This window comes from Ailuropoda melanoleuca, chromosome 8, assembly GCF_002007445.2.
Source record: "Ailuropoda melanoleuca isolate Jingjing chromosome 8, ASM200744v2, whole genome shotgun sequence".
NCBI classification, from domain to species: Eukaryota; Metazoa; Chordata; class Mammalia; order Carnivora; family Ursidae; genus Ailuropoda; species Ailuropoda melanoleuca.
Window position 1 is genome coordinate 35,054,497 of NC_048225.1, and position 12,354 is coordinate 35,066,850.

Here is a 12,354-nt window from a genome sequence, read left to right on the forward strand (position 1 = left end):
AGAGCAGTCATAAAGCTTGTGTCCATTATGTCTCCTTTTGGAGAGTCCCTCTAATACTTTACTCTTGGCAGACACATTTCCTTTGTGAATTGTTTTTGCAGGTTCTTTATCCATTTTTCATTTTTGTGATTTAAATTGGTTTGCAGTATCTCTTTACATACTAAGCCTATCAATCCTTTGGCTGTCATAAATATACAGCTATTTTTCTATTGTTTATTGCTTTATAATTTTATTCATTCTTTACATGTAAATTTGTTATAGTTTTATGTCATAAAATCAATCTTTTTCTTTATTACTTCTGCCTTGTGTGATGGTATGAGAGTAAGTGCCCTCCCATCCCAAGAATACATTAATATTCACATCTATTTCTTTTTTTTTAATGATTTTTTTTATTATATTATGTTAATCACCATACAGTACATCCCCGGATTCCGATGTAAAGTTCGATGCTTCATTAGTTGCGTATAACACCCAGTGCACCATGCAATACGTGCCCTCCTTACTAGCCATCACCAGTCTATCCCATTCCCCCACCCCTAATACAATATTCTTGAAAAATAATAGTATTCATTACAGTTGTGTCAGTATTCATTCAGTCATTTTTCTCATATCGGGTGTTTAAGTATTCAGTATTTTAAATCTCACTGAAATAAATATCTTTTATTGGCATCTTTATTTCCTTAAAAGAGTATCCTAGATATACAAAGACTGTATCAAAATTTAAAATATGTGTTTTTTAAGAGTTTTGTTACATACATTCACTATTCTTCAGGAAAGTTGATTCAGTTTACCAGCCTGATGTCTTTCCTCCCGGTTTTATTGAGATATAATTGATGTAGAACATTGCATAAGTTTAAGGTGTACAATATAATGATTTTATATGTGTAGATATTATGAAATGGTCACTACAATAAGTTTAGTTAACACCCATCATCTCATATAATTACAAATTTCTTTTTCCTTGTGATGAGAACTTGTAAAGTCTGTTTTCTTAGCAACTTTCAAACATACACTATAGTCTGGTTAACCACAGTCGTCATGTTTTACATGATATCCTTAGAACTTATCTTTTAAGTGGAAGTTTGTACCTTTTGATTACCTTCACCCAACCCCTACATCTATTCCCCCTTTATAATTTGCAAAAATGTACATCCTTATTGCAACAAATATTTGTGACCTGAACTCTCAGAACATTTTTATAACTTAAATATGAATATGACAGATCCTTTTGCAGTCATGACCCATGTCAAGAATTATAACTTTAGCAGCACTAAGTCTTCCTTGGGCTCCCTGCTTCAATCAAGTTCAACCTCTGAACCTTACTAAAAGTAACTGCTATCCTCACTTTTATAATAATCATCTTGTTGCATTTCTTTATATTTCATTACTGAAGTGTATATCCCTAGACTCTAGTTTAGCCTTGTTTTTTTTTAATATTGTGTTTGATATGTGTCTTAAGTCTCTCTTCATCTGTAATCTTCCCATTGCCCATCACTTTCTTTTCTTGACATTTTATCTGTAGAGTTTTCCATAGTCCCAAGTTTTGCTGTTGCATTATGGTATGGTTCAGCTTTTTTCTGTCCTTTGAATTTCTTTTACGTGAATTTAGAGGTTTATTCAGATCCAGGTTTGATATCTTTGCAAGGCTATAGGGAACATAAGAGGAGGCACATCATTTGTGGCTGATTCTCTTTTGGGATGTTAGCAGCTGTTAATGCTCTGTGCCTAGACACATTAACTCACTGTGTTTGCAAAATGATGGTGTTGTAATTTCATGATTTCTCTTTCAGCTATTGGTTGAACTCTTTCTATAAAGAAACATTTTCTTTTATCTATATTTTGGTTAACCAGCAATTTAGGTCCATTTTTCCAGTGATGAGCTTACTTCCTGTCATCCCATGAAGGTGACTAATTTTTTTAAAGTATCATTATGAATGCGTGTATTTAAACGTATTCAACATTTTCTAATCCATCACAGATAATATTTTTTTGAAGGTAAAATTTCTCATTTTTGGTCAGAGGGAGGCTTTTCAAGTTATCTCCTGAGTTCTTTTGGCATAACCATAATAATCTTCGCCATCTGGTATAGGGAGATATACCAGACTCATCAGGAAGTCTTGTGCATTGCCTAGCTCCAGACTTGAAACAGCTATTTCTTTTCTTCTTTTTTTCCCCTAAGATAGATAGATTTATTTATTTATTTTATTTTATTTATTTATTTGAGATAGAGAGTGAGAGAGAGCATGAACAGGGGGAGGGGCAGAGGGAGAAGGAGAAGCAGACTCCCCGCTGAGCCAGGAGCCCAATGTGGGACTCTATCCCTGGACCCTGGGATCATGACCTGAGCTGAAGGCAAACGCTTAGCCGACTGAGCCACCCAGATTCCTGAAACAGCTATTTCTCCAAGAAATTCTCATTTCTATTAGTACCAAATGGTGTTGCAAACCATTGTCTGGGGTGCTGAGGATATCTTTGCTGGATTTGTACTGTTTCGAGGTCTTTCCAGTGAATAATAGTAGTGAATATTTACATATTTTTAAAGATAAAGTACCTCAGGAGTTCCTACTGGTGTTTTCAATTTAAACTCGGTGCTAAACAGTTTTTATATAGCTTCTTCTAAATTACTTGTGTGTCTCCTTTCTTCCACACCAGCAATCCTGGTTCTCAGAGACCCAGGGGGTGATATGTATGCTCCATGATTACTTGTGTGCTTCATTCTACCAGTCTCAGAATAACAATAATAATACCGCCATCACCAGTACTTACTGGAAAGTTAAGTTTTTCATTTGCTGTCCCCGTTCTCCTCCATTTTTAAAATACATTATATTATATTAACATTCTCTTTAACGCATTCTCCCTTTTGAACACATACTCTCCCTTTTACCTCTGACTTCGACAAGTAGCTACATATTTTGTGCTCACAAGCAATTCGTATATGGATGTCTTTCTAGACATTATTATTGCTGTTGTTATTATTGTCTGAAGTTGTTCTCTAAATATTTCAGCAAGGGTTCATGGGAACAATATTCTAAGTGTTTGCGTGCTAATAGGAGCTTGTGTCCTTTATTAAAGTTTGAAAGTCAGTTTGGCTGGACATAAAACCCTTAGCTTACATGTGATTTTCCTGAGTTTCTTAAATATGTTGCTTATTTTCTTTTGGCATAAAGCTTCAAAGGCTAATGATAAACTAAATTTCTTTACCTTCTAAGTCACCCTTTTTACTTGGGTATTCAAAGGACTTTTTTCTTTTCCTTTGAAGTGCACTTATTGCCAGAATATGTCTTCATGCTGTGTGTGCTGGGTCTGTATTCTCAGGTATGCATATGTGCTGTTTCAATTTGTAATTTCCAATTTAAAAAAAATTTGTGCAGTTTTCTTTAATCATAGTTCTTAGCATTCTGTTTCCTTGTTCTGACTTTCTTCTTCAGGACTGCTGTGTTGGGAACAAACTGAGGGTTTTGGGGTGGTGGGATAGGCTGGTGATGGGTATTAAGGAGGGCACATATTGCATGGTGCACTGGGTGTTATACACAGGTAATGAATCATGGAACTTTACATCAAAAACTACTGTATGGTGACTAACAAAATAAAAAATATTATTATTAAAAAAATAAATTGCATGAGAATTCTGTGATAAAAAAAAGGACTGCTTGTGTGGGCTCTTCTTCGCCTTTCTTCATCATTTGTCACTTTCTCTTGATTCCTTATGTCTTTCTAATTTCATTTTGGTTTTAAATATTTCCCTTCTCTATTTCTTTTAACTTGATATCGGCTGTATTATTTACTCTTGTGTTTCTTCTTCTTTAGTCTTCCTGGTTCTTTCCTTTTATTTCTAATTTGTTCCCAAGTTCTATCACTTCATTTTTGTTTTCTAATTCCAATTTATTTTGTTTTTCATGCCTGGCATTATTTTTTTGTGTGTCTCTAGCTTGCTTGAAAAAAGATTTCAGTGTTGAGGGGCATTTTCAGTGGATATGTTACGAGCGCTGCTCATTCTCTTTTTAGGATGGCACCTATGGGACTTGACCTTGATCCTTTTCTATTACTCATTTTTAGGTGAAATTAGTTTTCCTGAACCTTCAGGATGGTTGGTTCAGTTAGAAGGCATGGCTCAGGAGTTAGGTGTCCCCAGAAGTTAGAAGAGCTAATTTCACCAAGCTGTCTCTTTTATTGTTTGCATGTAGCATTAAAAAATATGAAGTCTTACTTTCTGGCATTTCCTGGCTCTATCCTGTTTCTCCCACCCAACACCATCCCCCCCATTCCCTTATCTGAAACTTCTCTTCCTTTGTCTTATTTCTCTGGACCTTCTCTTCCTTCATCTCCGCTGACTCTGTCCTGCTCAATTTTGATGATGTGCTTAGCAGAAGCAATCCCTGGCTGGTCTGTTAGGAGAGTTCGTAAAGGTTAGACTGCTTTGGCCCCTTTAGATCTACTGTAGATCCGTTACACTCATGGGTTGTTAGAATGGACAGAAGCCTTCCTTGTTTCAGCGGCACTTCTCAGATTGACCCGTTGGGCTTTCCTGTAGTTCCAGAAGATGAAGGCCAACACAGGAAGCAGAACAAACACTGAAAAGTATAAAGCTCTTTCGTGGTTCTCCTGTTCTGCAGTCCTTTTGTATCCATTACGTCCTCTGCTTCTTCCCGCACACTCACTGACAGCATTCAGATCTTGTGGCTGTGGGTGGTTGGGGGTTTCACAGAATGCTTTGTCCCCATTTCTGTTTTAAATGATTTGTGTGTTTTTGGTTTTACTATCTAGTTGCTCTATTTTCTTTTAAATGTCAATTTTTTTGAAATACACACATGCCAAAAAATGCACTCTTTTCAAGTATGTATTTTGGTGTTTTTAGTACACTCACGAAGTTCTCCAACTGTCTGATTTCAGAGCATTTTCTTTCTGTTTGTTTTTGTGACTGGTTTTATGTAGTTTCCACTGCCATCTTTCTAGAATTTGTTGCAACCAATTTGAATTGACAGTGTCTCTTACCCCTGACCTGTTCAGTTTCCATGCGCCACAAATAATCTTTGTTAACAGGTACCCACTGAAACACTGTTAACTTTGTACCTGTGCCAATCTTGAATCCAAACTATTTCCCAGACTGTCAGTGTCAGAAACAGACTTTCTGCTTTTTGGTAATTTGTTGTTGGTTTGGAGTTGGTGGGTTTTGTAGTTTTCCATGGTGTCAATCATACCATTACTTAATTTTATACAGCTACAGTGGCTATCCTAGTATTTTTCTAATTTTTTTCCCCATTATTTCTCTAAGAAGTTTGATCTTATACATGATAGGTAGGAGGTAGGAGAATATTTTATTTAAAAAATTCAGTCCAAAAAAAAAAAAAAAGGTTTTTTTCAGCCACAGCTTATTTTGGACAGCAAGTATTTTTCATTGTATTCTGTGGATGTAGATTTTTTAAAAAAATTTGTTGTTGTTGTTGTTATGTTAAGTTAGCCACCATACAGTACATCTAAGTATTTGAGGATAGGGATAGTAAAATACCATGGTATTGTGTGCCTTAATACTTGTTCTGTCTTTTTATTTGGAAATAATTATGTAGTTAAAATAGAAGCAAGTCATTATGATTGCAAAGTATTTTTCAAATATTAAGATTAAAATGAGGTGAAGAGGAAGGAAGGTGGTAAAGAAGCATGCGCCAGTATGAAACCAGATAGACATCATGCCTGCACACGGAGCTGGTGATTTCAGTCTTCTCTAGTAAATTATGTTTGGGTAGAACTGGAAATATAGATAGGAAGAATTTAGTGCTTTAAAATGTTTAAGGACCTTCATATATGGTATCACATTTTTTTTTTATAACAGTCACATAAGGAAGTCAGGGTAAGAGTGTATATTCCTGTTTTATAAAGAAGAATGTGTAGTAGAGAGTAGCTGTGTTAAGAAGTCATGAGCTATTGACATTTTCCAATGGAGTTTTCTTATTCATCAGTAATATGTATCATCGGGGTGCTTGGGTGGCTCATTTGGTTAAATGTCTGCCTTCCGCTCAGGTCATCATCCCAGGGTCCTGGGATTGAGCCCCGCATCGGGCTCCCTGCTCAGGGAGTCTGCTTCTCCCTCTCCCTCTGTCCCTACTGTCCCCCCACCCAGCACATGCTCTCTGTTGCTCTCTCTTTCTCTCAAAGAAAATCTTAAAAAAAAATAATATGTATCATGTTTTACGCTATTGGTTATTTTATGGCACTTTTCCACATATGTTTTTGTACAGTGGGTGTACGTTCATTTATAATTTTCTGTGGTGTGTGCTTTTTTCCCCAGGCGAAGGGTGGAGGTTATGAGAGTGAAGATGCCTATCAAAATGCAGAACTAGTTTTTCTGGATATCCACAATATTCACGTTATGAGAGAATCATTACGAAAACTTAAGGAGATTGTGTACCCTAACATTGAGGAGACTCACTGGCTGTCTAACTTGGAATCTACTCACTGGCTCGAACATATTAAGGTTAGGTATATGTTATTATTTCCTTATATTATTACAGAATATTAGACAAGGACTTTCCCTGCCCCTCTATTTTGGCACTTTTCTTACAATTGAAATTAAGATGAAGGTCTCTTTCTATACAATGAAAAATTAGTAACTGCTTTGAAAATTGTAAGTTCTTCTAAGGTGTGTTGCTTGAATGAATTACTTTCCTATACTGCGCATTTGGTTCTGTCGTGATCTTCTCTTCCCCGCCCTGTCTGAATTCTACCTGTCCTTCAGACCTAGTTTGGGTTTCTTCTTGTCCATGAAGTCTTCCCGGATTGCACCCACTTCCATTTTCTCTGTACTTTTCACTTTACTTTCTCTTTCCAGCTCATCAGGTATGACCTTGCACTTCATTTAATTACTTTGTGTCAGCTGGTGTATATTCCTAATTCATGGAAACCTGGGCTGGATAATTTTTTAATGTTTTTGGACCCTTCCGGAGCTAGGGCAGCACTGTGTGGGTAGATAACGGGCACCCTCTAAATCCGTTACACGACTAGTGAAGTGGGTGCATTCTGGTTGGAGAAGGGAGGCGAAGCAGTTGAACGAAGCATACAAAGGCTAAATGATGTGGAGACTGCCCTGTGGACGCTCATGTGCCCAGCCTGTCACTGTCCTGTTTGGAGCTCCAGATGTGATTGCACTTTGTACAGTTACATAAGTTTTTTCAGATGTGGTCTGAATTTCAGTAACACGGCGTACCGAGATGTAGACTTCTATAGCCACATACACATTAATACTGTGAAATACAGGGAAATGAGATTTTTCATGGTAAGGAGCAGACGTGCTCACATTAGAATCTCTAAAATTCAGACAGAACTGAAGAGAAGGCCAAATTGACCTAATTGAGAGTTAGAGATTATTTTTATTATTTCTCTTCTGGACGCCTAGAAGCTTGCATGTGGCAGAGTGCACACATTCCTCAGGCAGAGAGCATGTTCCCGGCCCATCTGTTGCAGCATGTGAAGTGTAAATAGAAAACAGAAAAACTTGATTTGAAGCGAACATAAATTGCAGGGCGTTCCACCAGCGCAGATAACAGTCTCTCCAAAAAGCTTGCTCTAACAGAAACAAGCCTCCTTTGAGGTGTAAGCGATTCGGCTGTGCCTGGTCCGCGTTCTCCACCCGCAGTCCCCACACCAGCAAAGCTTACCTACTCACCTTCTTCAGATCTCTGCTGAAGTATCACCTTCTCAGAAAGGCCTTTCCCAACCACACCTTACAAAGTCACAACTCCACCAGCAGGGCGCTGTCCCTTACTGCCCTCTGGCATAGTATGTAGTTTCTTATTTATTTGGATCTGGGTGGCCTCACCTGAGTAGAATATACCATCCCTTTGTCTGTTTGGTTCACTGCTCTATCGCCGGCACCTAGAGCAGAGCCTGCCACATGGTAAGAGGCTCCAAGATGTTTATTTTGTAAGTGAAGGAAGGCGGGAAGGTAGGAAGGTGGGAAGGTGACCACTTTGGAAAACTCCCTGGTCAGTCTTAACTTTCCAGCTGTTTCAGTCCTTTGGGTCAGTGATTCATAAGTCTCGATATCCACTGAATTACAAGTGGAAGATATTTAAAATAGTAAGCTAGAAGTAGTGGGGAATGGGGCCCAGACACTTAAAAAAATGCTCACAGATGACTCTGATGCATAGTCAAGATTGACATTGCTTCAGAGTACCCCATTTCCAGAATATGCCTATAGTTACGATCAGAAGGAGGTTATCATGAGATTCTCCAAGTCTAGTAAATCTGCTGTTTTTCATTCTGATCCATGTTTGTGGCCCCATACTGTACTCTAGGTATGTATGGTCTAGCCATTGAAGAGAAGAATGGGACTATATTACTCATTTTAAAGAATGTTATACTTTTGTGTTTCTTATTTGGTTATATCTAATTCTGTCTAGTTTTAACTCGAGATCAACTTCATAAAGATGATTATTCATAAGGATTATTTTGCAGTGTCTGTGTATTTAAAAAAATAACTGAAATTATTTTAAATAATAGTAATGACAGTAATTTTTATTCATACTGATACAGAAAAGTAGCTTCAAGTTTTATACTGTGCTTGCTGTAAGCTATGTGACACATATAAAAACAGTAAAATAAATGCTATAGAAACTGTAGAGTAAGAGATCCAATTTTATTGCTTTCATATTTATTCTAATTTGATTAAGTAGGGATTAAGTAATGTGTTGTTTAAGTAATGTGTATGACTTCACTTGGCATATTATTTTTATTTAAATAGATGATGTTGGAATATTTGAAGATTCTTAGAAGCAGATCTCTTTAAAACTTAATCCTTTTCTCTCACTCATACTGTTGGTTTGTACAGAACCCATAGGTACCCTTCATTTGGCTCTTTCATTGTACAGATTAATAGGAGCTTGAATTTATGAGATTTTTCTAGTTATAAAGGCAAAATATTATAGACCTTCTGCCACTTTCAAGAATTCTTATTATTAGGAAGGGACTGATAGTTTTTCTCCACGTTATTGAGACAGTCATCCGTAATAACTGTATTAGTTAATTTTGAAGAAGGAAGCACTTAATTTTTTAAAAATTTCATTTAAAAATCCGTTTTGCAGCTTATTCTTGCGGGGGCTCTTCGGATTGCTGACAAGGTGGAGTCCGGGAAGACGTCCGTGGTAGTGCACTGCAGCGATGGCTGGGACCGCACAGCTCAGCTCACTTCCCTTGCCATGCTTATGTTGGACGGCTACTATCGGAGCGTCCGAGGCTTTGAAGTCCTTGTGGAAAAAGAATGGCTAAGCTTTGGACATCGATTTCAGCTTGTGAGTAAAGAACCTTGACTTGATGTATCACATGCATCCTACATAAGGCGTGTGAAAACAGTGCCTTTTATTCATTAGATACTCATCGAAAACCACCCCTTTATACTAAAGGGGTGGGCTTTTAGAGGGAACTTTCTCGTTAGTTGTGGAGAGCGTTAGGATAGTCTCTCATGGCTGCAGTCTGGCCAGGGCTGTCAGGTCCCCGTTGGCTCAGTCTCTTCTGTGATCCCTGCCAGGGAAGACATCAGATTCTGTTCCCTCATGTGCACGGGGGTCTCTACCTTCAAATGCAGATTAGCAGGAATGGTGGCGGAATTACAGGGCACTTTGATCTCATGTAAAAGAAGCCAAGAATGGCTTAATTATTATTCTTAATTTAAGAATACTTCAGAGTAGCAGTGCTCACACAGGAACAGGGTCTTAAAAAAAATCAGACTGGGACCTCAGGCTGGGACCAAAAGAAATATCAGAGAAAAAAAGGAAAATTTAACTCAGAGTGGGGAATAAAATAGCTTTTCGAAGATCCTTCTTTTAAAGTACTAACACGGTAATGAGCATACGTATGGAGAGTATTACAGCTGGTTTTATGGAAAGGACAAATTTTCGTGCCCTCTGTTTGCCTCAATATTTATGTTGATATTGTCGTTCATCTCAAATCTGAGTTGGAGGACCTCAGCATCCAGGCGTCATTGTTGAATATCTTTTACCGTGTCTCCATGAAATGATTGTTTAATTTCTGCATTTACACCTCCAGAAATCAGCAGCCGAAGTAGCTGTCTACCCATGTCCTGCATAAGCTTCAGTTCTTCTGGCTAAGCATTCATTTTCTTCAGTGTTTTCTCCTCTCAGTCCCCTCTTTACCCCAGTTGTCCTCTGGACTTCGGTCATGTCTTTTGTCAAGTGTGGTATCCGAAACTAATCACAGTTCCTAAAATAGAGGAATGAAGTTACTATGTCCTTTTCAAAGGATAATAAGCTTTCAGTTTTGCTTTTTTGATACATCATACTTTGGATTCATGCACCTTTTAATTAAATAAACATTCACGTGGTTTTTAGCTGTGTTTCTGCTGAACTCTAAATTTGCAATCAGAAAACTTGAGAACAGTAACTATGTAGGCCTTGGTTTTCATGTATTGCTCCGCTGTGTTAGTTGTAATCATAGAATTTAGAGAGTGAGGAGTAGGAATATTTTCCCCCAAAGGAGGAACAGCGTGAGCAAAAGTCTAGATGGGATTGAGCGTGGCAAGAGTAGAGTTGAGGGAAGGGTGGGGTTAGAGTGTCACGGAGGCCGAGAGTTAGAGGCGTTGAAGCCACTGAGGGCACGCATGGTTCCTGGCAGCATTTTCCTAGATTAGCTGAAAGAGTTTCTGAAAGATGTTTACCCAGATGCTGTCTCGAATGTTAACCTTTCCTATTCTGTAGTTACCAGGGAGTATCAGCAGTGTTTATAAATACAGATGACCCTTGCACAATGTACAGTGTGGGGGTTGGGGGTGCAGTCAAGAATCCACATATAACTGTTGACTCCTCCCCAGAACTTAACTCCTTATAGCCTATGGTTGACGAAAGCCTTACCAATAAGATATTTTGTATGTTGTATGTACGATATACTGTATTCTTATAATAAAGTCAGCTGACAAAAGGACATGTTACTAAGAAAATCAGAAGAAAATCCATTTACAGTTCTGTAAAAAATCCACATTTAAGTGAACTCATGCAGCGCAACCCGTATTGTTCGAGAGTCAGCTGTTAACTTGAAAGGAACAGACATTTAAAGGTAGTCTGCTCTTTCGAACTTGAACTGTTAAATAAAATTGGGCATCTAGAGTACCTTTTCAGATACTCCACATTGTTCTATTCTCTCTAAAATATACTTACCATGAAAAAACATTACAAAAAACTCTCTTACTTCAAAAAATGAAGTGTTAGTCATCCAGAGCTGCCCGTGTTCATATAAATGTGACCAAAATAGTAAACATTTAAGACTGTTGGAAGTTGCTGTGGATTCCTAGATTGCTAACTCTGGTTCCCTACTCCATTGTTTCCCCTTAATTTATCTGAGAGCAGAATTTGACAGTTAAAGGACAACTGGTCAAGAGGGTACATTCACCTGGTTAATGTAAGGTAATGAATCTCAAACTTTTTGATGTCAGGATCTCTTTCCATTCTTAACAATTATTGATGACCCCAAAGAACTTTGTTTATATGGTTTATATCTACCAATATTAGAAATTAAATTTTAACAAATGTTTAAAAATTAAATAATAAATCTGTCTTAGTCTGTTTGAGTTGCTGTAAGATAATACCACACACTGGGTGGCTTGTAAAATTTCAGCAGAAATTTTTTTTCTCACAGTTCTGAAGGCTGGAAATCCAAGGTCAGGGTGTCAGCACAGTCAGGTTCTGTGGAAGGCCCTAGATTGTGGGTTGTAGATTGTCGACCTCTTGCTGTGTCCTCACATGGTGAAGAGAACTAGGGAGCTCTGTGGGGTCTTTTGATAAGAGCACTAATCCCCTTTATTGGTGTTCTACTCTCATGACTAGCAGCTCCCAGATGGTGACTCCTGCCATTAGGGGACACAAACTTCAGACCATAGTACTACTATATATAAACCTAAATAACATTTTATAGAAAACTGACTCTGTTTTCCAAAACAGCAACAAAAAAAGTTTAATGTGAAGGGTGGAATTGTTTTACATTTTTTGCAAATTCCTTTCATGTCTGGCTTATTAGAAGATAGCCGAATTTCACAACTACTTCTGCATTCAGTTTATTGCAATGTGTGCTGTTGCTTGAAGTAAATGAGGAAAATCTGACCACACACAGATATGCAGGTTGAAAATCAGAGTGTCTTAATAGCTTTTTCAGGGAATTGTGGATATTCTTTCATACTGTGCCAAAATTTAACAAATGCTAATTTCTTCGAGGTTACTTATAATGTGGAATCCAAAACTAGATCAATGAGTTTTTCATTGTTCCATTAAATTCCATTGGTCTGTCTTGCACTTTGAATAGAACTTTTACCCATGCATGATTCTACAACATCAGGTATTGGTTATTTGGAAAATACTG

The 12,354-nt window shown here is 37.6% G+C and overlaps 1 protein-coding gene across 3 annotated transcripts in view; it reads left to right on the plus strand.

The window, feature by feature from the left end:
* MTMR2 (myotubularin related protein 2) overlaps window positions 1-12,354 on the plus strand; it is a 117,681-nt gene that overhangs the window by 95,614 nt on the left and 9,713 nt on the right. For all 3 annotated transcript variants that reach the window (XM_002925711.4, XM_034666135.1, XM_011232938.3), the window contains 2 exons: window positions 6,284-6,469; window positions 9,075-9,281. In XM_002925711.4, the coding sequence (XP_002925757.1) occupies window positions 6,284-6,469; window positions 9,075-9,281 (393 nt within the window). The remainder of the gene's footprint in view (window positions 1-6,283; window positions 6,470-9,074; window positions 9,282-12,354) is intronic.